The sequence below is a fragment of the Folsomia candida genome, unplaced genomic scaffold (genome assembly GCF_002217175.1).
Source record: "Folsomia candida strain VU population unplaced genomic scaffold, ASM221717v1 Fcan01_Sc003, whole genome shotgun sequence".
In the NCBI taxonomy this organism is placed as follows: Eukaryota; Metazoa; Arthropoda; class Collembola; order Entomobryomorpha; family Isotomidae; genus Folsomia; species Folsomia candida.
This window is the reverse complement of record NW_019091195.1, coordinates 6,000,826-6,025,075: the sequence shown is the minus strand read 5'-3', so window position 1 is coordinate 6,025,075 and position 24,250 is coordinate 6,000,826. Positions and strand designations below refer to the sequence as shown.

At 38.3% G+C, this 24,250-nt stretch overlaps 5 protein-coding genes across 7 annotated transcripts in view; 2 read left to right on the top strand and 3 right to left on the bottom strand.

Moving 5' to 3' along the window:
• LOC110846867 (Down syndrome cell adhesion molecule-like protein Dscam2) overlaps positions 1 to 13,924 on the top strand; it is a 38,543-nt gene extending 24,619 nt beyond the window's left edge. The window contains exons 14-37 of one of the 2 annotated variants that reach the window (XM_035848937.1): positions 51 to 209; positions 2,073 to 2,360; positions 3,357 to 3,476; positions 4,069 to 4,260; positions 4,384 to 4,534; positions 5,160 to 5,239; positions 5,316 to 5,384; positions 5,734 to 6,176; positions 6,416 to 6,534; positions 6,754 to 6,911; positions 7,120 to 7,182; positions 7,272 to 7,421; positions 7,513 to 7,668; positions 7,781 to 7,886; positions 8,011 to 8,189; positions 8,799 to 9,161; positions 10,139 to 10,332; positions 11,582 to 11,834; positions 12,134 to 12,280; positions 12,396 to 12,545; positions 12,647 to 12,787; positions 12,985 to 13,411; positions 13,487 to 13,613; positions 13,684 to 13,924. In XM_035848937.1, the coding sequence (XP_035704830.1) occupies positions 51 to 209; positions 2,073 to 2,360; positions 3,357 to 3,476; positions 4,069 to 4,260; positions 4,384 to 4,534; positions 5,160 to 5,239; positions 5,316 to 5,384; positions 5,734 to 6,176; positions 6,416 to 6,534; positions 6,754 to 6,911; positions 7,120 to 7,182; positions 7,272 to 7,421; positions 7,513 to 7,668; positions 7,781 to 7,886; positions 8,011 to 8,189; positions 8,799 to 9,161; positions 10,139 to 10,332; positions 11,582 to 11,834; positions 12,134 to 12,280; positions 12,396 to 12,545; positions 12,647 to 12,787; positions 12,985 to 13,411; positions 13,487 to 13,613; positions 13,684 to 13,704 (4,256 nt within the window). In that variant the 3' untranslated portion in view covers positions 13,705 to 13,924. Of the gene's footprint in view, positions 1 to 50; positions 210 to 1,118; positions 1,518 to 2,072; positions 2,361 to 3,356; positions 3,477 to 4,068; positions 4,261 to 4,383; positions 4,535 to 5,159; positions 5,240 to 5,315; positions 5,385 to 5,733; positions 6,177 to 6,415; positions 6,535 to 6,753; positions 6,912 to 7,119; positions 7,183 to 7,271; positions 7,422 to 7,512; positions 7,669 to 7,780; positions 7,887 to 8,010; positions 8,190 to 8,798; positions 9,162 to 10,138; positions 10,333 to 11,581; positions 11,835 to 12,133; positions 12,281 to 12,395; positions 12,546 to 12,646; positions 12,788 to 12,984; positions 13,412 to 13,486; positions 13,614 to 13,683 lie in introns of both variants that reach the window. The other variant, XM_035848936.1, reaches the window with a different exon arrangement.
• A 1,286-nt stretch (positions 13,925 to 15,210) lies between these two features.
• Positions 15,211 to 17,766, bottom strand: LOC110847973 (glutamate-gated chloride channel). The gene is made up of 8 exons (XM_022095046.2): positions 17,136 to 17,766; positions 16,754 to 17,053; positions 16,412 to 16,670; positions 16,313 to 16,321; positions 16,207 to 16,242; positions 16,099 to 16,142; positions 16,003 to 16,027; positions 15,211 to 15,587 (listed from the first exon to the last, which is right to left on the bottom strand). The coding sequence occupies exons 1-8, from the start codon at positions 17,472 to 17,474 to the stop codon at positions 15,310 to 15,312; spliced, it is 1,290 nt and encodes a 429-aa protein (XP_021950738.1). The 5' UTR covers positions 17,475 to 17,766; the 3' UTR covers positions 15,211 to 15,309.
• A 736-nt stretch (positions 17,767 to 18,502) lies between these two features.
• On the bottom strand, positions 18,503 to 20,567 carry LOC110846535. Of its 2 annotated transcripts, XM_035848923.1 has the most exons (4): positions 20,036 to 20,567; positions 19,754 to 19,970; positions 19,317 to 19,674; positions 18,503 to 18,917 (listed from the first exon to the last, which is right to left on the bottom strand). In XM_035848923.1, the coding sequence occupies exons 1-3, from the start codon at positions 20,248 to 20,250 to the stop codon at positions 19,348 to 19,350; spliced, it is 759 nt and encodes a 252-aa protein (XP_035704816.1). In that variant the 5' UTR covers positions 20,251 to 20,567; the 3' UTR covers positions 18,503 to 18,917; positions 19,317 to 19,347. The 2 variants fall into 2 exon arrangements, with proteins under 2 accessions (XP_035704816.1, XP_021949009.1); XM_022093317.2 differs by having other exon boundaries at positions 18,511 to 19,674; positions 20,036 to 20,563.
• A 218-nt stretch (positions 20,568 to 20,785) lies between these two features.
• LOC110846601 lies at positions 20,786 to 22,164 on the bottom strand. The gene is made up of 3 exons (XM_022093407.2): positions 21,614 to 22,164; positions 21,294 to 21,528; positions 20,786 to 21,232 (listed from the first exon to the last, which is right to left on the bottom strand). The coding sequence occupies exons 1-3, from the start codon at positions 22,054 to 22,056 to the stop codon at positions 20,918 to 20,920; spliced, it is 993 nt and encodes a 330-aa protein (XP_021949099.1). The 5' UTR covers positions 22,057 to 22,164; the 3' UTR covers positions 20,786 to 20,917.
• Positions 22,165 to 22,303: 139 nt separating this feature from the next.
• LOC110846866 (ras-related protein Rab-28) lies at positions 22,304 to 24,172 on the top strand. The gene is made up of 4 exons (XM_022093706.2): positions 22,304 to 23,204; positions 23,303 to 23,491; positions 23,588 to 23,824; positions 23,897 to 24,172. Exons 1-4 carry the CDS (start codon positions 23,142 to 23,144, stop codon positions 24,125 to 24,127), a joined length of 720 nt encoding a protein of 239 aa, XP_021949398.2. The 5' UTR covers positions 22,304 to 23,141; the 3' UTR covers positions 24,128 to 24,172.
• The last annotated feature ends 78 nt before the right edge of the window (positions 24,173 to 24,250 follow it).

Here is a 24,250-nt window from a genome sequence, read left to right as displayed (position 1 = left end):
TTAATGCGTGGTTTGTCAACTGCAGAGTAATTTGTCCCATGTATCCGCAGATGGGCAGAAGCTGCCGTCAAATCCACGCCATCGGGTCGGAACGAATGGCAGCCTCACAATTACCCTGGTTGATAAGTCCGATTCAGGAGGCTATCACTGCTCCATACTGGATTCTCAGGGACGAACAATTCGACGAGAGATTCGGGTCAATGTGGTGGGTAAGTGCATACGCAGGCGGCTCGTCTGGTGTAACAACCAGACGAACGTAGTTACAACATCAAATCAACACCATTATTCTATTACGACCATACACAACTTTTGACTACAACCATTCCAAGTCCTCCTTATATACAGACAGACACCCACGACTTGTCTTTCCAAAGTTGATATTCCTTCGACACTATTGCACCAATCGAGTTATATTCAGTAAAGTGAAAGTCTAGATACATTTTCTGTGTGGAGAAAACTAAATACAAAGCATTGCATTGCAGCATTGATTCATGGAAATACTTTCATTTATCAGAGAATTGAACAACAGTAAGTAATTCAGTCCTGGTCAGAGAAGAAGAGACAGATAAGCACACTCCATATGAAGCTTAGACGCAACTTCCCACTTCAGCCAGTCCACTCCATCCTCCTTAAGATTCACGACGTATCTCACATTTCCGGAGTAATAAACTGGACTGTGTATTTCTGTGAAAAGTGACCACGCGATACATTGCACTCGCTCCTCATCTTACACAACACTGATATCCACTCTGGACCTGGACGTCCACTTTTCCTACCACTTCCTCCTCCTGCAGATTGTTTTATTAAACTCGTTAAGTTGTTTTTGGTCCAATTCCAGTTATTTTACTCCAGACACACATTTCTCTGTTTTTATCATCAGCCATTCCACTCATCCTCGGACATGCACAAATACTACTTACTTATTATTACGTACAGACCATCTGGGTAAAAATTGGATACTTATGTAATTGACAGCCCTCAAACCAAACTGGAAAAGTCATGGTCAACAATATGAAAATACTTTTATAAATTTGTATAGAAGGAGGATTTGATACTTTAATGAATGAATGCGTGAAATTATGACTTTGAAGAGTAATTGAATGGTTTGGGTAACTCAGCTCCACTGAGAATTGCACCCTTTCCGGAAAACGGCAAAGTAGTGGAGGGTGAGAGGTTGAACCTGGTTTGTGGTCTAAGTTCGGGGGATGCTCCAGTTGAAATCCAATGGACGATGGTGCCCACACAGTCCCATCGCCACTCTGCTGGGCACCGATTCTCATCCTCCCTTCTCAAGCACACATCCGAGTTCCCAGATCAAGAGGAGAGAAAGTTGAGACCGAGCTCCCAGCTTTCACCCGCCGAGGAACCAGCCTTGTTTTCCGTGCTAAATACGGATCCATTCACAAGTCTTTTGAGTATTCCTAGAGTTATGGACCGTCATGCTGGATTGTACGTTTGCAATGTTTCCTCGGCTGCGGCGGGGACCACTTTGCGCAGCCATGACCTTACAGTTCTTGGTATGACGAGAAGAAGTGTGCAAGAGACATCTTCTTAATTATTAATTATAGGCTTATTATATTTTAGTTTTATAGAATTCCGAGACCAGTCCTATAAAATATCCTAATTCGTGCGAATTAAGGAGTATAAATATATTTATATACGAATACTTTTCTAATCTATTTGGGATGTATTTTCCTATTACTTACTGGCTCAAAATCGAGTAATCGTACCTACATGTATGCATATACATAGTACATTCTTATCCCAATTTGAATTCCATTGCAGTTTTAGACAGCATGACAGTCCCATTCACAGTCGTTTAACGTAACGGGAGACAAATGATAATGTAAAGTCTGGAGAATGGAGGAACGTGTGGCGTGGTTTGGTGATACTATTTTCCTTGGAATGAGTTGTTACAAATTGGTGTGTAATGTAGCATATTGCAGTGTCATGTGTTTGGTAATGTGAGAAATGCTCAGTAAAATATTGTGAATGAATATGTACTTGAAATGGAGTACGCTTGCATTTTAAATGATGCTCATTTTTGTTGTTTCTTGCTTATGCTCCTCAAGTAAAAGTGAAAGTAGAGCCATTCGCATTCCAAGAAGCTCTGCAGGAAAAGATGATGACCCGTCTTGTCTGCGGAGTGTCTCAGGGGGACTTGCCAATAACCTTCGTTTGGTTCAAAGACGGGGTCCCACAAACGACGTCGAGAAACAACATTGAGATTTCCACCCTCGACTCCTTCTCCACCATCCTCAGATTCTCCTCACTGTCAGAACTTAATTCTGGAACTTACACATGTCTCGCAACAAATCTCGTTTCTCAAACACATTACTCGGCCAAACTCCTCGTCCAAGGTAAGAAGACACGGCGTTGGACAGTGTAATGATGTCCCAGTAAATATCAAATTACTCTTCGGTCTTCTCGATGCTCGACGACTTTGTGGCAATCAAGAACCAAAAACAAACAAGAAAATTTTGTATTTTGAGATTTGCATCGGCTCAAGTTCGCCAAAATAAATCTAACGCAATAACGATCACGATAACGGAGAATTTCTAAATATTTCAGTTAATAATCAACAAACAATACAGAATGTTGTTGATTATAAATGATTTTTACAGCTTTTTTGTAACTATTTGATGCATGATGTTTTGAAGTGCTCTCGATTGAAAACTCTTTAAAGATTTTGCATTTTGGCAGTTTTTCTGCATTTTGAATGTGGATGGATTTTTTTACATACCTCCTCCACCATCTTTCTTGTTGTGCTTGTCGCAACTTTAAAACTTGACTTTCTTTTTTGCCTCCTCAGAATGTTGTCCTGCAAGAGAATATTATTGTTATTATTACTTTGTGAGTGAGTTCCGTCTACGCAAATAGTCAGTCCCGGTGTGCAAACTTTCTCCCTACTTTTTGTGTGTGTAAGTATTGTCGTCTCTTGGTGGTGATTTTATTTTTGGCTAAATTTTTCTAACGTCAAAGTTTGATGTGAAAATAAAGCCCATCATGTTACGGAACTATTTTCATTTTTCATTCAACTTGAGCATTTTTGATGCGTGACATGTTTTGCAACGAGTTTTGTGTCACTTTTTAATCATGTATCTATCAAATGGTTTTGTTACTGCATTTTTGTGCTGAATTTTTGCAAATTTTTCAAACCTTTAACACGTCACAAGCCACCATTCGCCACGTTATTATAGACAAAGTTTAGTAAATAAAAAAAAATAAAGTTTAAAAGCAATTATTTTCCAATAGGCTATATATTGCTATGTATAATTATAAGAGAAAGTATAATTTTTACCGTTTTGAATTCGCGATTATTGTTCCTGGCTTCAAATGTGATGAATTTAATATAGTTGCACCCAGATGGGTGAAAGAGCCGGCGGATATTAACGTTACCAGAGGAGATGGAGGACAATTAGCCTGTTCTGGGTTTTCGATACCGAAACCAAAAATTACCTGGCTTAAATCTACAGGTTGGTATACAAAACTTTCACTTTTCCCCAAACTGCGTACACTGTGCTGATTGAGAAATGAGTTTGCACTCGGGAGGAAACCCATGTTTTCCTAACACCCGCACTTCATTAGAATTTGCATAATTGCATGCAAACTCCACTCAATTCACCACTCACTAAATAGCCCTCAGCTGAATCAACACTTTCTCAAATAATCAAACCATGTACAGCACGGAGGGTCGAATCTATGAAGCTGAGGTTAAGTACTACGCAAAGTAAAAGTAGTGCGTAATGATAATATGGAACGTTATGAAAACATTTGTCCCTTGTTTTAGAGTGTCCGTTATAATTTAATCTAAAAGTTCCATTAGCACCCAATTTTTTTCTACAAACTCTTCGGAATAAGCATGTCAAAAATTGAGATGGATTTATTAGTATCAAAGCAAGTGTGTCATGAAAAAGAAAAAAATGTAGATACACAAAACCATACTGTATTCGACATGTATGTATTTAGATCGTTGTGCTAGATGTTGGCATCTTGGCAGCTTGCACAGATGTGGAAATAAACTAGATAATAAATTAATACGCTATTTTTTCAAAATGGGCGGACAAGGTGACGACAAAGACTTGAATTGGAGGTCTGTGGAGACAATTTGGCCATCCGCCGCAGCAAAAGCAATATCTCTTGAGAATGGATCATTGATTTTCTATGCTGTGGAGGAAGTTCATGAAGGACAATATATGTGCACCATTTCCAACGGCATTGGATCTGGATTATCCAAAATCATACAGCTCCATGTTCATGGTAAATATATAAAAATCCCTCCCCTTTAACTTCTCATGTAAAGAGTGCTGCAGGGAATAAATCCAATTTCTAAATAATCAAGTTCAAACAAATCTTCGTCTCTTGTTTTCTCCACAATTACAGTTCCGCCGTACTTTGTGGGAGGTGAAAGTCAGTCCATAAGTTTGACGCAGGGGAAGACTCATGAGATTACTTGCGAAGTGTGTTCGTCTTCTCCCAGCTATGTCACTTGGTCCAAAGGAACCAATGTATTTTTCAACGTTCCGGCCAACAGGTAGTCAGCATTATTCTTTCGTCCTCCCCACTCCTACACGCCACCCACGCGACAATTTCCCCAAATAATTATTAATGTCCACCGAAGCGAAGAGTTATCTTTCACGGGAGGCAATATCATAGAACCGCGGGCAACAATATGGTGGTTCTTTCATTTTATTTTTATTATCAGCATGAGTGATATCATGCTGATAAGTGATGGTGACAGTTTTATGATTAATAATACATCACATCCCTCCTGATGACAAACACGTTAATGCAACCCTTGTTCGAGTACATTTTTCTACCTCTAGATGAAAATTGCCTCTTTTTCATCGATGTATCCACTATCTTTGCACATATATACGTATATATCATATGTTATCGCGTCTATGAAGATCCTCCGACACGCTGGAAATGCACTACTCGATGTGAAGAAACCCATTTGCTGTGCATTAAAGCTTGTCAACTGTCAATTGTAATTTTCCTCAAAATATTCCATTTTCTCTCCCCATTGAGTTTCATGTGCTGAAAACGAGATGCTTTCCGATAACTTGCCTGACAACGTTGTTCACAATGTGATGATTGTATCTGACGTGAGCAGTAAAATGTGAATATTTTGATAAGTACACAAATGTTTCGCGTAGGATTCATACGGTAGTTTTGATGGAGGGACGGAGGACCAAATCCACCTTGGTCATGAAGGATATTCGCAGTGATGACACAGGTTGGTAATTGACAATTTATTTACTTTCTCCCACTCTCCCTTTCTGTAAATCTGTGTCATTTCAATCCAAAAATAGGTCTGTACAAGTGCACAGCATCGAACTCACTGGGAAAGGTTGCCCGAAGTTACAGAGTCATGGTTGAAGGTATTTTCACAATATTCCTTATTTGCTTGGATTCTCTCTTCGCATTCTTCCTCTGAACACTTTCATACGTTCATAAGTGGACAATCTCGTTCACATGGTCCTTGGCGAATTCTGATAGAAAATAATGTCATACAAGTGCTTATACATACAAGCATACAAACCAGTCGAGTGAGTGTATTTGTACATGTAGGTAAGACTGCGAGGTTGTAGGGAATCAAAGGTAAAAGTGAAAGGAAGGGCAGCAAATAGAATAAAATGCTATCAATTGAGTACAATGAGCAATAAAGAACAACACATATGTGTTGAGCCAAACCACTGAAACAGCTCATTTCCTGTGACCCCGAAACAGAGCAACCAGGACCACCGCAGCGTCTGAGATTGGCGGAAGAAAGTCAGAGAAATGGTCCAGAAGCGACACGAGTAGTCCTAGAGTGGGATTTACCAAGTGAATACTCATCATCAAAGGAAAGTCGACTCTCTGGGGAAGAACCACCACGTCCATTCCGAGGAAAAGAAGGCACAACAACCACCGTCGCCGTTCTCCCACCACCAATTCTCATCTATGTTCTCGAATTCTCACTGACGAGAGAAAAAGCGGCTGAAAATACCCGATTTTCTCGACACATGGAAGTCCCGGGTGGTGGGAACACTCGGGCCACGGTGGACAATCTGAGTCCTGCGGCCGAATATGCGTTCCGTGTCCATGCAGTCAACAGAGCGGGTGCTGGACCAGCGTCGGACTATTTCCTGGTTCGCACTGCAAATATTCCACCAACTGTCTCGCCCAGCAATGTAAGCACACCACAAAAGCAAAGCCTAAAAACAAATGCATAAGCTAACACTGCATGTAAGTATACGCACAAATGTACAAATTGTAATCTGCTGTAAAAAAGAGGCATCCTACTGGGGAGACCTGATTTTATTAACTTGATGCTTCCTCCTATTACAACAAATCAACACGCTTGTTACATGTAAACAAGATCACAAATGCGTATACTTTATTTCGTTCCTCTTTTTTATGGGCTCGACAGGTACACGGAATAGCAGTGTCTTCAAGGTCTCTTCTAGTTTCATGGAGTTTAATTCCAGTTGACATGACTTTCGGAAGAATTGTGGCTTACCACGTCGTTCTTGGTTTAAATGCGGATTCGTAAGTAAAACATTCAAGATTTTTTGTTCACACTTCCACGATCATAGTTCACGCGTGTACTTACATAGCGTGGTGACTTTTCTATGTACAATCTTATTATGATACTTCTTTTTACTACGCTACTAGAAAAGTTTAACTCTGGAAGTTAAAAAGTGGTCTGAGAGAAATCAAAATGAGAATAAACATGCATTTTATATGTAGACCACTGTTCCTTCGCAGGTCTCATGGGAATAGTGGAAACAGTGCAACAATTTTAGTCCCGTCAGCCACATCTTACAGAAATTTCCACAATAATGCAACCGTCAACGAGCAAAATTGTTGTGAGACTTTGATTCATGGGCTCCTTCCTTTTAGTCATTATGAGATCAAAGTACGAGGTAACCAACATTTTAATACATCTCATGTTGTAATAATTATTATAATTAATAATTAATAATTTTATAATTAATAATTAATAATTTTTATTGTGACTAATGATCACCAAAACAATATCTACACTTTTTTGAACTAAAACCCGCTACTACCATTGCTCATTGTATCACCATGAGATCGTATACTTTCAAAGTTTGGTTTGAACATTACGAGGTTTGAACATTGCTGGTGCCGGACCGCTTTCTCCCCCTTTCTCTGTCAGAACCTCGGAAGAAGGCAAGAAAAATTTCATTTCACGTCCAATTACCCTTCCCTACATAAATTTACCGGATTAATTAATCTTACGGAAAGCTGAAAATTCACAGCACCACAACTGCCACCACGGAATCCACAATGTCTTGCGCTGACGTCCCATAGTATTCAACTAAGCTGGTTACACCCCGCACAATCAAATGGACCAATTAATTCTTACAAAGTCCTCTTCTATCCATTAGAGTTCAATGCACAGAACAACAGTAAGTGTCGTCGTGGTCCAAATTCAGTCTTTCTCTGCGTCTCTTTCCTCTCAAAATCGTGACTCTGACTGAACTACCAATTTTGTGGCAGGAGGGTTTGGAGGGGAAATGCATAGGACAACGGGCTTAACTGCTGTCATTGGAGGTTTGTCACCAAACACGAATTATAGCTTTCACATATCACCGATAAACATTGCCGGAGAAGGGTCGCAGTCGCTCAGTGTATTTTGTAAAACTTCGGAAGATGGTAAGTGCATGGCTTGTTATTAAGCTTTTCATACATTTTTCGCACGCTGGGACCAAAGATGACAGATTTATTAAAGATGTTGACAAGATTTCCTATTCTGATTTTGATTTAGTGCCGTCTTCTCCAAGTAATTTAATAGGATTTCCAAGCACAGAGACCTCCGTTTACTTGAGTTGGCTTCAAACAAAACCTACATCGCACAGCACCATTTACTTTCGGTATTTTACACTTTACTCCTCCGTTATCTTAATTCCTATACCGAGCCGTTACATTTCGTAATATTAAGTATACGCGTCCTAAATATATTATACACCGAATGCGAATGAAATTTTGTGTCTGCAGAGTGATCGACAAAATGTCGGATTCGTATGTAAAGAGAACGGTTCCTGGAAATGTTGACTACCACGAAGAAAACGACTTGGATTTGTCCCGATTTAAGTACGTCTTTTGGGTGACATCGTCATCTCATATGGGAGAAAGTCAACCATCCAAACAGCTCATTTTTAGTCCACCTCCACTTGGTAAGAATAATCTACACAAATCCATGTGTACGTATGTATTTACATCTGCGCCACATATCTAATTCTACTCTTACACATTGGTTACGTTTTCTTCCAAATTCATTCGCCTTGTCTTCATTTATGTATTATGCAGGACACCAATGATAAGCATAAACCGCTTAATAACCCTCGACTAGATTATTTTAAAATTATTAAGATGTTGGTGATTATGTAAAGTAGGTTTTCGGGCATGAGAGAAGAACAATTGTGTAGTTGACAAATCATGAACATATAAGTGTTATAAATCAAGGGAGCATAATGCCAAGATGGAAAAGGGGTCGTAGCTCCTGTACAATAAATCTGAATATTAAATGACAGACGTTTTCTCAAGGCACAAGTGCGAGTTGGTTGAGCTTATTGTAATTGACTTTTGACTTTGGGTGTGTATGAGAGAGGAAGAGATACGACGACTAAGGGAGTGAAATGAAGATATATGGTGAAATATGTCGAGACTTGGCAAAATTTCACATATATTTCTAGAAATATATTTACTACTTCCGAGTCCAAAGTCCATTTGTTCCCATATATTTAAGTAAGTGTTGATTTACTTTCTCTTGCTTTTTCCTGCAGTCGAAACACGGCTTGTGGGCCAGTCGAGAAGTATTGAAATCCGGGAAGGGAATCCCTTGATCCTTCCCTGTCGAATCCTCGACCTTCCAATGGGTCCCTCGTCTGAGCACTTTGTGAGCTGGTCGTTGGATGGGAAACGCGTAGGATTCGATGGGAATAATGTTTATATAAAACCTGGACAAACCGATTTAATGTTCATCAGCACGAGGAAGTCTGACCAAGGAAATTATACGTGCTCATACACACAGATGAAGAATGGAAGTAAAAACGGGAATAAAAAGTCCAAGACATCCAAAAAAGTAATCAGCGGGATGGACCTCCAACCTCAAAAGCAGCAGTTGACTTACACTTTGCGAGTCAAAGGTATCGATTTATCATTGCTTTCCTTGCCAAGATAGATGAGTTACGCACACCTTCAGCCAACCAATCCGAATCCCACTTTTTCCTTCCGCATGAAATGCAAAATTATTGTTTACTTTCCAACACCCCTCGGCCGACACTGAATATTTCAAAGTCGATTGAATCTTCATTTTACACCCTTGTTCTCAGTGTACCATTCGTGTTTCACCAGTCGTCTGCATTCTGTCAATATGCTGCATGCGTGCATACATACATACGTCACTTTCAAACAGATTCGTACTTAAAACATCGGCGTGGAGAGAAATGATTCCTGCCATCGTGCCCAGTTCTCCGTGAATGTGTAAATAAACAAGCCACACAAAACACTCCAAATATGTACTCAAACAAATCCTGTGTGCATACAGAGTTTCATGATACAGTCGTTGCAATTGTTTAGTGAGCAGGAATACATATTTAGTCTTGCTTTCCTTTTTGTGCATGTGACAGTGAGACCACAAAAGTATTGAAAGTTGGTACGTATAAGGCATCCCTTACAAGTCCATTGATCCATTTCTGTTAGTGATTGAGTAAATTGGCTTAAAATCCCGATGGTTACATCAGCGCTTAGTCCTTCCGAAAGAAAGGTCTTAGCAGCAGCAGCATCCTTTCTTTGGGATCCACGACACTTCCATCAACTTAATTGAAAGCATAAGTCCGCTGTACATAAGCCACACACTGGGCAAAGACGGCTGTAAGACTGTTGTTTCGGTTCATTAATCACTTCTTTTCAACCAAGAAAAAACTTTCTCGGATTGCTTCCTGTCTTTTGATTTCATTTTGGGTGACTGTAGTGTAAATATCATGGTAATTTGACCAATCTGAAAAAGCCGAACTCTTCCTGACACTGAGATGCTTAATCAAGGCAGAGAGTTATTTTATTTTTTATGAAACCTGAATAATCTTGCCATTAATTGCTTCAATATCAATATTTTGTGTTGCAGCGTCTCCTTGTGCTCCCACCCCATCGTACAAAATTCTTGACCGAGATATTTTGGTCATGTGGGCAGTGGACGGCGAAACGAGTTCTAGTTGTGATCCCCCAATGGGCTTCATCCTTTACTTTAGAGCTCTCGGTTCAATACTGGACTGGAAGAAAATCATTTTTCAACCCGGAGCCCGAAACTACACTCTCAAGGTTTACTTTTCGTTCCAGTTCATCTTTTATTATGATGCTTTTGTAAATTTTATCGCAAGTTGGGTGAAAGCATAAAACGAGAATGACTTATGGAACCGCGTCACTTTCTCCCTTAAAAGTTTTCCTTAGTGAAAGCATTGCGAGATTAAAAGGAAAATTATGGCCAGTCTATCGCACCGTGTTTCGGCAGGTGATCTGCTGATGCTTCCTCTCGCTCTCTCTCTCTCTTGATTTGTGATGCAGGCCATCTCACAAACTTTTATTATGTAGCAAAACTCTTCATTGGTAAAAGCATGAAGAGGCATAAAGTCCAGCAATAAAAAAACGATTTCTGGTTTTTGATCATATCAAATCGAGTAATACAGCAGCGATGGTGAAAGCGAAGAAGAACATTTAGCAGAAGCTGACTATTAGGTAGAAAAAGCAGTATGGTGTCTTCTGAAATGGTCACTTCATTCTTGAATGAGTTTTTTGGTCAAACGGACGATACGACGATACTGCAACGGTCACGACTTCGTGGCAGCCTTTCTTTCGAGACTGTGGAAAGACGGTGACTATAGGCGGCCGGGATGTGCTGGGAGAATTAGGATCTTTCGCTACTGACCTATACAAAGAACGGATCAGAGTTCCTCTGAAGATAGGAAACTGATGGCTTAACTTTTCCCACTGGTGAAAAGGAACGTGACTTGATTTGTAAAGTTTTCATCCCAATCCTCCACAAACAGATATAAACCGAGCTCGATCTGAGCGAAGCAAGATCTCCGAGTGAGTAATGTGGCGTTATCTTGTCTCCGTTGGGATTAACAAAAAGTTTTATATTTTTTTCAACAGCATTGTAATAATATGTAATATAATATGAATCGACTGCGCCAAGACATATGTTTCTCAAGATACTTGACCAAGGGATTCAACAGATCGAGGAATATGTCAAATTTTTGTATCAATCGTCAGAATATAGTGGCCAACTTGAACGAAAATTTATAATCTGCAAAAGTGATTACTTTTGACCCGAATACGTAAACATTTCCTGTTGCCATAATATTCATGGGCCAGGGAATTCATCGGATTCGTAAATACATGCGTCATCCCTATGTTTTTATAGACAACATGAAATAGCGAGGTGGACTGAGGTCCACGAAATGGTATGGTTGGAAGAGAGGCAACTTTTGAGGTTACGATCATGGAGTGTGACTTTCTTTAGATATTGCTTTTTATGAGAGTGTCAAAGTTTGTCGTTTGATCGTTCCAGGCAACATGCGGCTCAATTTTGAACATGTACATGGTAGGATTCAATGAGGTCGGAATGTCGGTCGACACGCATTTAATGAGCGTGGTCGTCTCCCATTCAATCGCCCCATTCCCGCACCCCCTCGAACTCCTGGTGGCAAATATCACTTCCGTGCTCCTCAATCTCTACCCCCTCAACGCCAACATCACCTTCTGTCCCGTGGAAAAGTTCTCCGTGGCTCTCAAAGAATGGCGGTCGTCGGAGTGGTTACCAGGTTAGTTTCCCATAAATAATTTCATCAAACGTGTCGCCCAGTATGTGGTGACACAGATTGGTTCAAAGCTAAATTCACGCTCAAAGTCATACCCATTAAGTACAAATACTTGAACGCACGATTAATAGCGCTACTATGCCGCTCGCAAATTTTTCTGCGTGGTTCAAAATTTATTGCAAAGTTTGCGAAATCAACCAAATTGTCAAAAATGGATACATAGAAATAAGTATGCAATTTAATTTGAGAGAAACTTTCTGGGTATATTTAAACTTTTCTGAGTTGATATTGTTATTACACAGGAAAAGATGTTAAGATTCAGTTCCGGAACGAATATACAATCGACGGTCTGAAACCCAAAACTCCTTATGAGATTACGATCACCACTTTTGGCTATTCCACATCTCGCTCCACTACACTGACTTTCACTACACTTACGCTTTTCGGTGGTGAGTTATTTTTTCCACTTCCAAAGAAGTCGAAAAAAACAGTTATTATATTTGTTACAAAATTAAAGTAAACAAGTTTTGGCATCATAAATTTGCACGCACAATATCTGAGCAGATAATCCATCCCTTGATGTTCTGAGTAAGCACAAAGTGACGAGCGAGTACTCCCCCCTGTACAACAACCTCACGTTGATACTTCCTACCGTACTGTCCATCGTCGCAATCCTTGCGTCCAGCATCGCAATCATAATTTACTGCAAAACCAGTAAGTTTTGTATCCTTAATGAAGCGTAATATCTACATAATAACTAATTATTTGTGTAATATGATTAAATAAGACGCCAGTTATAATTATTATTTATGAAGGAGGGCGACAACCCCCTACTTTGGAGACGAACTGTGTTATAAAACAACCCAATGATGTAAATTACGGATATTTACAACAACAAAGGAAAAATCTATCGGCAGAGGAACAATTTTATTCCGGGCTTCCGTGCCCTACGCCTGGTATGGTTATGCGTACATAATGCATGTTTAATTGCAACTATATAGCTTCTTGACCAATCTTCACCCTTAAATATGTGCAGACCGCACTTGTATTATAAACTACAATCATTTAAAAGTTGACGCAATAATTCTACCATCCATTATTATCTGTGAAAGTTTGGCTTTTTGGGTAACAATCTTTACTTACATAAATTTAGGATTGGATGATATTTCACCGTATGCAACCTTTCAAATATCCGACCCCAAGAAATTCCACGAGGAAACTTTTAGTCAAGAGATAGTTGTGGCAAAGTTTCACCCGGCGACAAAGTTCCCCAGGGGGTCCCATGACAAATGGATGGACAGAGATTCCAGACAAATGCAGGATTCCGAGGATTCAGAGAGTGAAAATGCACAAAGATACTCTGTAATTCCTGTTCAAAAATCTCGTCTTGGTAATCTTTACCAAATCAACCCTCCTTCTCAACCGCCACCTCTCCCATATCAATCCATGGGATATCAGAAGAACCATCACCAGATCCCCATCGATAACTCTGACTTAGAAAACGGCGACAGCTCCTCGTCTTCTTCAGCCGGAGATCCGTCAAGAACGACGATGGATAGGCGAACTGCCAAAAAAGATAGGTGAGCAACACACTCTGTGCACCCATATCTATTTACGAGTTCTCACTATTTTACAATATTCTATGTTTGAGACAGAAATGTCAACACGAACAAAAAGTCAGCCCGAGAAATGAGCAAACCTCACAAAATGAAAGAGTCAGGTTCCTCTACCAACCTCCGAAGAAATAAACGGAGATCAACCAGCTCGGATTATTCGATAGCTGTATGACCCTCGCCATAAATGACTAGGTTTATGAATTAGCTGTCTAAGCATAAAAATTCTGATATTACAGATATTCGATCGTCTCAAGTAAGTGAATGGAAATTTAATATTATTATGAAACATTAACTAGCTTTTCCATATGCTATTGTTTGTTAATGGGAATTTTCTTATGAACTGTGATATAAGGTACCAGCATATTTTAAATGTATGTACATGAATGCATTTATACTCTGAAATTTGTTATTGTGCTGTTATGAAATGGAACAAATTTGTGAATTATAACAATAAATTTTATTATCATTGACAAATAACTCAAAAATGCATACGTATACGGTTTGTACATCAGACTAGTTAATTAATGTATAAAATAATCAATAATTGTGACCCACTGATGAGGCGTGCCCTTCATTACTTTGCTTCCTATCCTTCTTGCCCCTCTTGTCCTTATTGCCAGCTTTCTTCCCTTCCCTATCTTTCCGGTTGGACTGCTTGTCGCCATAAAAACCTTTGGGGTTGTTTGTACCATTTTGCAGCTTCGAGGTATCTGCTCGTCTCCGTTGTCTGTCACATTTCCGGAAATTCTTTTCAATTTGGTCACGCAATTTCTCATACACCTGTTAAAAATTATGACTACGATACAAATCATGTTAATTATAACGAAGAAAAAATAACGTACTTGATTCAATTCTATTTTGAATAAGTTTTCCATATGATCAATTCTTCCGTACAATCTTCGTAACAGAGTTGACCCCAGCACTGAAGGAAACATGCAAAAATTTTCAAAAGACTCAAATTCGATTGTATAAAAAAATGTATAGATTTTTTTTACTCACTGTAGTTGGTTTTTGTTTCATGGAAAGTCATCTTTGTGGGCCAGGTAGAATTTGTCTCTTCTTCGCTGGCTACCCCAAATTGGCCAAACGAGTAGCTGGACATGGCTCCGTTTGCGGACACAATGATAAGACACAAGCTAAAAAATATTTTTTCCGTCTTTCCCATCTTTCTATTATATTTTAAAATATGATGTGCAATTGTTCACCACCCGAAAAGTGCGAAGAATGGATTTGATCTTTGCTGACGCAAGGCTTGCTAGTAACTGCGTATTGTTCTGTACATAATCTATCAATTTTAGGAGAGATAAATAGGCCACAAGGTTTCAAGATCACACAATTGTAACTTTCCTAAATAATTGACCCTGCATAAAAATAAGTTCCGACGACGTGCCGAAATTTAAAATTTATTGGAACTTCCTCATTACACATACATGATCCTTTATCCAAACCGCTAGCATCTAGATCGAAGCAAATCATAATTGAGCTAAAAAATCTACACGATGACCAAGTTTTAGAACAATTTGAATGTGATGGGGAACAACTCGGTCGGTCTATAAAGATTCATACATAGTTGACAAATCATTTTGTTTTGACTCGTTTGCATATCTACAAAGAGTAAGTTGACAAAACATGTCTTTTAACTACAGTAGAATCAGTTGTAAAACACGTTGCATGTAATTTATACTGTCATGTGATGTGTTTTGAATAAAAGTAAAAATATAAATTAGTTGGATGAAGCCCAAAAATAACTCGGCAAAACAAAGTTTAGTTATTTTTCTCCAGATTTTCCCATTTATTTCCAGAGGTATTTCGACGAGTTGTTAGATGAATACTACTTTATTCAGTATGTTAAATGCGTCAGATTAAAATTTGGCAGTCAAGCACACTGACCAGTAGCAAATGTTGAATATTATAAATAAAATTGGAAAAATGACCCGAGAACACACGTCAATCCTTTTTGACTTGGACGGGTAGCGTCTTGAAAGCCAGCCACACCCCTCGGGCGGAGGTGGCTCGTGTCCGTGCTCCTCAATCCAAAGCTTCTTTGTTCTTTTGTCAAATCGGTTGTAGTAGTTGACAAATGCAAACTCGATCAGAGCAGCGAAGACAAATATCAAACACACTCCGCTCCATACGTCGACTGAACCAAATTAATGTGACCCATGCAAAGATGACCCGGTGAATATGACCCATGGTTTAGACCCCGAACATGCATCATACCCTATTCATTCAATTATGTCCGTCAGTAAAATGTATATAAGTCGTCACTGAAAGTATAAAATAATGTGAAGATGCAGGAACGACAGGATTATAAAAGTAATGTAAGATTTAAATTTAAATTCCAAAGTATGGTACGATGAAATTTGTAACATTGAGAATGTCGCAAATTTCTTAATTGCATACAATTCTTGAAATATGCTCTGGATATCACAAACGTTTACTCAGGACTGAATATTATCAGAATATCTATGTGTCATTCTGTCATCTTGATGTTGGGTCTAAAACATGGGTCATTCTCGCGTGGATCATCTCTGCATGGGTCTTGTCGTGCTTGCCTGATTTTGTATAAGATACAGGTGGCTAAAGACAAGAAAGACCAAATTGTATGGATAATAATAAAAATAAGTATTTAATTCACACGTGATACGTACCAATGATCTGTTAATTGATGCTGATTGTGTAGCCATAGTCAGCACTAGACAATTATTAAATTACTTGGACCAATTGCTATAATTGGGAAGCATCATAATATTGCTTACGAGTTGTAATGCCAAGGGCTGTTCTTGCAGGAACGGCTAAAAATTAATTTTATATCGCTTTCAACATCTAAAAACCTTGCACAAAAAGTAAATTACGAGCACTTGCCATTTTCATCTACATGAAATACATAGAAATTATATTAATTTGCACATATATTTTGGTTTTTAATTTAATAAATATATTCTCAGGTATATTCTTACTCACCAATATAGAAACTGACTTGGGAAACAATTACCAGCATAATGCATGGTATGTAAAGTTGGGTCATGTAATATGAAAAATTTCGTCGTAAAACAAAATCTGCTTTCAAGGTGCTGTACGTTCCCGTATTTGTTGTTCGGTCATCCTTATAGGTTTTAACAGCTTGTAGATTAAACCTCGGTAGTGTCAAGTTTGGTACTTGTACTGGCTCCTCCACTTTCCAATGAAATACTATATCTTCCGTTGTCAGACCATAACTAGCCTTTTTTCATGAGTTGAAAAAAATAAGCAATCAAACATTTAATTATGAAGTAGTATTTATATAAGGTTTCGTTAATACTGTACCATTGCAATACGACACGTTTGCTCATCCATTGGGAAGAATTGTAGGTCCATTGGACAGGCAAGAACAAGGGAGATGCGAACAGAAAAGAGAACATTCCCGTCGGGATATATTCTGACGTATTCGTTGGGCTTGATAATCCCGTGGAGCCTCCCCTCTTTCTCATTAATGAAAAAAATGTCAGGCATCCACACCCTTTTGGTGTCCACGATGGTCAGATAAGGCGGAAAATCTGAGGTGCTCGCTTGTGAACTTCTAAAGCTCTCAAATTTGAGCCTATCGTCATACCACTCTTCTCGAAGCTTTATTGAGATTTAGAATTGTAGGATACAGAAAAATTAGTGACTACATAAATCCAAACATAATAATTAATAAAAGAATTACCAGTAATTGCACACTGTATTCCATTGCGAAATCATCTATTTTGCTCACGGAGCGAATTAGCAGATTTACATAAACTTGGGTTTCTCCAGTGGTGCTATTTAACAGTGGACTTGGGCGAATTCGGTTGTCATACGTAGTATTGCTCAACACGATATCCAAAATTTGCTTCTCTCTTTGTCGCATAAGGAATCGACGACGTTGAGCCTGAGCTGGAGCTGGCATCAAAAGTAAAACTGTGATGAAAATGATTCCAATCAGCACTGCACATTTGCAAGATGATGAGGAGGACGGTCTTCGGGGTAGTAACGATTCCGCAAACAACTTTGACGTGATTGACATTTTTATGATTTCGAATAGAACTGCAATCCCAAATTAGCAATCTGTTCTTCTAATGAGGCGGAATGAGACGCGGATATTTCTCAACTAGAGTATTGACTTTCAGAGTCATTTTTCCACCATGGCAGATAAGTGACTGCAGGAGTAGATTTACAACACAAAACACCGAATTTTGTTCTGACACAACCCTTCGAACGCAGCTAGCAGTTAGTCAGACCGAGTATAATATATGAGACGGGTATTACATCCACCTCATCGAAATCTTATTTCCACCGAGTAGCTCAACCAGCAAGATGAGACTCATCAGAGTTGCAAGACCTTTCACCCAACATAAGAATAGAAATTATATAAAAGACTTGTGTTTTTTTATGCCGTCTCGTCGTTTACAATTTATTTTCTTCCTTCAACTGAATAACAAACCGCAACGGGTTACGCATAAAGCTTTGGTTGGTCTTAAGGAAATAAAGATTTAATGCAAACCCAAACCAAATGAGTGCTTTCTTGATAAGCATCTCATCTTGGCAAAATGTCATCTCAAACATTTTACACCACAGGATTCATTCAACGGTTATTTCCGGACGGCCTGTGCCAGTCGTAAATTAACGATGAATAATAAAGAAAGCAAGGCTCCTATTAAAAAAAAGAAAAATCCAATCATCCGTGAGGTGGTGGGCTGTACTGATGAAACCAACACCAAGATTATAACTCAACTGCTACAAATCTACTTAATTAATGTCGAGTTACATCACACAGGACGGGAATTCTTGTTGGAGTGGATTAGTTTTTGGCTCCGTGGAATACATGCATTTTTTATCCTGCTTATCCTCAGTAGTACTAACTCCTACAAATCACAAATTTCTCCTTCACATAAAGTTTAGTTTCTTTACAGAATTATGTGTTGAAATTGTCTCATGGGCCATTTTTCAGCAATCTCCTAGAAATAGCATGCATAGTAGTGGGCGAGGTTTAGAAAAAAACGAGTTGACGTGATGAAGTCAAGTGATCTGACTTAAAAAAAATATTTCAACAGATTCCAATGAACCAATCCCTCCATCCGGGAACAAATTTCGAATGGTTTATTTATTTGTTCATTTCAAATTTGATTAGAAAATACAAGACGCGTTCATACATAGCAGTTACTTAATTGCACTCTTTCTTTAGATTATTTTTGGAAAAACAAAAATCTAAAGTTCTAGGAGGCAGAGATGGGATAAGGTAATTATGGATGGAAATGGGAGCAGATCAAGAACCTGCGTGAAAGAAACACTTTTTTAAACACGAGAACGTGTTGCACTGTATTGGCAGCAACTCCGTTTGTGCATAAGTGTGCATACGTAAGTATGTGAGATTGTGGGTCTGTTTCCGTCGTCTTTTCGGCTTATTAGCGGACGTTAGTTTGAGCAGGGTAGAGAAAACTGTCTTTCATGGATGATGAATATATTTTAACTGTGTCACGGAAAAAGAATGTCTCAGTTAATAAAATTAACATTGTTTACAGTCTACTTCACTTGTTTCCAATGCATGGAAGTCGTATCCTTTGTATTTTACAAACAATGTGCTCAATCAGTGCGTGAAAATTACAACGCAGTTCGGAAATGTCAGAAATTGATCTTTAGTGTCAAATGTGCATCTGATAAAAGGAATGTGCTATATATCATGGGGGTATAGAGCATAATGACTACAGTATCTATAAGTGGCACTTAACTACAATCTAGAGTTTCGGTGAAATAGTAAAGAATTTGTACATCATTGGTGATGGCACATTAAGAAAATACATTGTAGCTACTTTATTAGCAGCTACAAGCTTTAATTTCAAATAAACAACGGTTACAACAAACAACATACACAATTAATGAATCCAGCCACTTCCTCATTATTAGTCAAACTCGAATGGTGGGTTACATCGACCATCCAACGCCATAACCGAGCCCAAGTCACAAGGGGTCGTGGGTACTCCGATAGCTCGAGCTGAGGCTGGAATACTGTGAGAACTTATGCAGGTAGGGAGTCGTCTAAACATTTTGAATCCCACGACTTGGTCTTGGTCACATCCAGACCAGGATTCGCCCACCTCGACACATCTTGATTGAAAATATACAAAATCTTTCTTTGAGCCTCGAATATGAGATGTACATGGGTTTCTTATGCAAATTGGAATTCCGTTCCGAGTAATGTCCAACCATTGTGTCTTTCCACAAAAGCCCTAAATATAAGCAGTAATAAAGCATGTTAAATTTGGAACGAATTGTGTCGGATTTTGAATATGAATCAAATTTGAATACTTGTTGGAAGATAAAGTAACATTGATTTTGCTTCTTATTGTAAATGAGCAATCGATCGTCAGTTGTTTGACAACCGCATTCTCCATAAGTCTCATCCTCCGCAAAATAGGCCATGTTGGTTCCACATGGTCCCTTGGAGGAAACGGGATAGCACCGTTTGGTTCGGTTGTAGTATCGAAAGTGAAGTTGTGATGATTGATTTTGACTCATCGGGCACCTAATTAAATAGAAGATTGTTGTAAACTACAGAAATATGAGAAATGAATTGGGGTTTCAACTCACAAAATCATCAACAAGTCTGGGAGCTGGGTTGTTGTTGTCGTCGTCGTTGTTGAAATTGTTGGGGTCACTTTCATCTTTCCAGTAATATTTAAAATAATTTGACGAACAGGAGATGTACTTTTATGTGAATTATTCGGTAAATTAAAATTAGTCGTACCGTTTCCAGTAAAAACTGAAAATAGAGATACGAAAAACGAAAAAAACGGAAGTTCCATTGTTAGAAAATAAAATTTACTTAAATGAATCGAAATATTTATTTTTATGTGCACGTATTTGTATATGATCACTAAACTAATTATTTAAATGAATGAAACCGTCAGGAAAATTTTATTAGAAAATTTATGCGACCATGTGAGAATGCCATAGTAAGTGAGCCTCATAATCTTTCTTATCCCACAGATTCTTCTAAGAATTCTTAATCCCGTGAACTGGCAGTGACCTTAATTTAGCATGAATTTGTATATGTGCATATACCACTCCTGCAAAAATTCAGTAAATACGTCTTGATCATTCGCACTTGGACATATTCTACATCAGTAATTTACATATTTACGAAAGCAAACTTTATAATACAGTCTTATAAAGTATATATTGGTACGTATGTGCATATGTACATATGCACGTGCATAAAAAGTATTGAGTTAATATACATATGAAACGTAGATGACGCCTTATATACACGTGCAAATGCGTAATACCCAATGTTCAGATAACTTTGAGTATTATGAATAACAAACTTGGCTATAACAATTCGCGGAATTTTCTTTAATGAATCATTATATTTGTTCATTTGAAGAAATAAAGAATCTCAACAAAATATGCATAACTGCTAAATATTTTGATTCAGAATAGAGATGAAAGTTTTAAAAATTTAATTCAAAGCTAATCTTCCTTGCCGAAATCCCACTCCTCAATATGACATTTTCCATGAACGGCTAGAACTGAGCCCGGCCGGCAAGGTAAAATTCCAACGCCAGTGACAATTCCTTGAGTCTTGATGCAATCAGGGGTTCGTTTCTTCGGAATAAAATCAATCACAGAATTGTCCTTGCAAATTTCCTCATTTGGTTTTCCTATCTGGGCGCACACGCCACGGAGTTTATAAAATTCTGTGCCATTAGCAGCACAAGGATTTTCTACACAGCCAGGTTTCCCATCTTCTGTCAAGTCCATGTAATTCCCCTCTGAGCATCCACCCTAGAAATCAATCAAAATCTATTTTCTGAAGTTCATCAGGTATTTTAATGAATTACGATACCTGTGAGAATATTTTGTAACAGGCGAGGCTTTCCTCGTGATAAATCCACATTCTTGCATCTAGTCGGCAGTCGCATTGACCATAGATGCTTCCGTGTTCCTTGATGAAGAGCTTCATGCCATTACCACAAGGTCCTTGAAATCCGTATCGGAAACAACCTCCCCTCGGCTCAAAATATCTGTATCGAACAATCTCAAAATCCGTGGCATTCACAAGTTCTGGACACATGGCTTTCCTAAATTAATTTTAGTCCATATGCGATTAATTAACGGAGAATTATGCAATAGCTTAAGCTGTAGTTTACTGGTTAACATGCTCACATTTTATCAATTGCTTCTTTGTCCAAGTGATTTACTATTCGAGTTTTATTTTTGGCTGGGGCTTGGGTAGGAATTATTGTTACTTGTTCAATTTCAATATCCGAATTTGTAGATGCAGTCGTCGTCAAATCAGTTGACGATTCCTGGTTCTCTTCTTGATCCTTGATTTTGGATAAAATCTGATCAACGGGTGATAAATCTGGAAATCCGTTTGTTTGTACTCCAGAGTTTTGACCATCCTGGTCGTGTTCAGCGTGACCACGAGTTATATTGGTTATATGACCGATGACTCGAGACGCAGCTTCTCCTCCTTGTTCTACTTTTTCAAGAATAGGGTTAAAAAATGTCTGTTGCAAAAATTGTTGCACTTGGTCTGGAACTTGAGGCCTTGCTTCGATGATGGACATCAACGCCAACAAGAGGATTACAATTCTGATTTTCATTGTAACAGATTTTTAAAGTATTTCAGGTTGAAAATAAAATTTGTAATTATATAATGTACGAAGGATGCAAGACAAAGGTCTGTTTTAATCTGCGATTTGGCAAACAAAGCATGGTCATACATATCATATGCGTATCATGGTCAACTGCAAATTTTAGGATGGGGCTGGATACACAAAAAATACAAAGAAAATGGTACGTTAAAAATTTTGTGATCCATACACCATTCCTTAACTGATGTATATCATAAAGATTAAATGACAGACAGATCACAAATATCCATGAAGCAGCAATTAAAAGCGCATCTTCCTCCATTTCTTGATTTTAGGCACATACATACATAATAAATAATACGACATGGACTGGACTTGACGGGTGGTCACGGAAGGCTGTTTTGCAAGTTTAATTCTTTCTGGAGATCAAAACCAGTTTTGAGCAACCAAAACGACTTTCTAGTACTGGAGTCTATTATCTAAATAATATGCAATTTTTGTTGAACTGGCATTACATAAATTGACTGAAAATAAAGTTTTGTGATAAATTTACCTATATTCACTTGTTCTCTGGAATTTTTCTTGTACAGCGTAACAAACATATTTGCCATACAAATATGCTTATAATATATGCAAATATGCATATTTCAGTCAGACGATGTACCCATGCATATAAATAGTTATAGATAATGCCATAGAATATTGTGCAGTACTTACTTAGCAAACTTGGATAAATTATAACGCAACATGTTTGTTTAATAATGATTATTGCGAAAAATATTATTTTTGAATAAACTTATATTTTGTATGCATATCTAAAATTGGTCATACACAGAAATTCATAGAGATTTCCGTACTAACACACAAGCAGTGTGTAACAGGAGTAATGGTTGGGAACTCTTCACAAGGTGCATAGAGAAACCAATATCGATTATGAAATTAGCACAACAAAAAACCCCATATGAATGACCATCATCATGTCGGCCATACTAAACTTACCACGGTTTTAAACCTTAATTTTGGCGAAATTCATAAAATCGTGTCCTAACCTAACTGAAGGACAATTATAAACAAAAAACAAAGAGTATTTCGACATGACGGATCTTGAAGGAAAACAAATTCGTGTGGGCATAGTAGGGACATCATGCATAGGGAAAGTAAGTAAATCACAACTTGCATATTTGAATAAATATGTATAACGTCAAAGCATAATTGATAATTCTTCTAATTTGGATATTGAATATAATTTGACTAGACTTGTATGATAAAGCGTTTTGTGGAAAATTCATTTCATGGAAGCCAGTACAATTCGACGCAGGGGGTTGACTTTTTTGCTCGAAGGATGAGTCTCAAAACTGTCGGCACTGTGACTTTCATCATTGTGGACATTGGATCCAACGCCTTGAACTCAAAAATGTTGCCCATCTACATCAATGGAATTGAGGTTTGATATTGGCACATTCTTAACTTTATAGTTTTCTGGATAACAATATATATGGATGATATACGTATGCAAGACCCAATTTGCTAATCATTGCAGCTTTTTCTTCTCGCATACGACATGACCAACTCTAATTCATTGAATGAATTGAGAAAGTGGATCACCGTCATTGCAGCCTTTTCAGGAACCAGGAATTATGAACCTTCCGTTGCCCTGGTGGGGTTGAAAGGGGACTTGGAGCACTTGAGGGCAGTGAGACTAGATGCTCACACCAGATTTGCACAAGAACATAATATTCCTCTGTCGTTTCTGTCGTCTGCGAAATCTGGCGAATCTGTTAGAACTTTACTATATGCGTTCATACATTTTTTTTGCTTTCTATGTGACTAAAAATTTGGTTCTACATAGGTTTTGACTTGTTTCCAAAAATGTGGAATTTACCATTTGAATCCTGATGCGAAACAACGTGTTCGTGAACATGCAATTCTTCAAGCGAGTCTGCCTCCTTCGAAACGAGAATCTTTGGTGGGAGGGGTGCCGCATAACCACCCAGTCCTCCTTCCCCCTCCTCCTTCAAAATCCGTCGCAGGGGGAACTTCAGTCCCAGATCCAAATTCCACCGTTTGTTCCTTACAATAAACTAGCTTATTTATTCGCTACAAATAAAATCACTTAAAAAAATAATTGGATGAATGAATTTAATTTTATCGTTGCCTTCAAGTTTAGCATTTTAATAGTAAAATTCAAGTCGGTGACGTCGAT

Bases quoted from the DNA above. Each gene is read 5' to 3' on its own strand.
- LOC110846535 (XM_035848923.1), bottom strand. From the start codon at position 20,250: ATGGAACTTCCGTTTTTTTCGTTTTTCGTATCTCTATTTTCAGTTTTT. The intron at 19,971-20,035 runs GTGAGTTGAAAC...CTATTTAATTAG, and splicing joins CCAGACTTGTTGATGATTTT to GTGCCCGATGAGTCAAAATC. The intron at 19,675-19,753 runs GTATTCAAATTT...GCTTATATTTAG, and splicing joins GTTACTTTATCTTCCAACAA to GGCTTTTGTGGAAAGACACA.
- LOC110846601 (XM_022093407.2), bottom strand. From the start codon at position 22,056: ATGAAAATCAGAATTGTAATCCTCTTGTTGGCGTTGATGTCCATCATC. The intron at 21,529-21,613 runs GTGAGCATGTTA...AAATTAATTTAG, and splicing joins AAAGAAGCAATTGATAAAAT to GAAAGCCATGTGTCCAGAAC. The intron at 21,233-21,293 runs GTATCGTAATTC...ATTGATTTCTAG, and splicing joins GTTACAAAATATTCTCACAG to GGTGGATGCTCAGAGGGGAA.
- LOC110846866 (XM_022093706.2), top strand. From the start codon at position 23,142: ATGACGGATCTTGAAGGAAAACAAATTCGTGTGGGCATAGTAGGGACA. The intron at 23,205-23,302 runs GTAAGTAAATCA...TAATTTGACTAG, and splicing joins GGACATCATGCATAGGGAAA to ACTTGTATGATAAAGCGTTT. The intron at 23,492-23,587 runs GTTTGATATTGG...TAATCATTGCAG, and splicing joins TCTACATCAATGGAATTGAG to CTTTTTCTTCTCGCATACGA.
- LOC110847973 (XM_022095046.2), bottom strand. From the start codon at position 17,474: ATGTCAATCACGTCAAAGTTGTTTGCGGAATCGTTACTACCCCGAAGA. The intron at 17,054-17,135 runs GTAATTCTTTTA...ATCTCAATAAAG, and splicing joins AATACAGTGTGCAATTACTG to CTTCGAGAAGAGTGGTATGA. The intron at 16,143-16,206 runs GTAAGCAATATT...ATAATTGTCTAG, and splicing joins AGCCCTTGGCATTACAACTC to TGCTGACTATGGCTACACAA.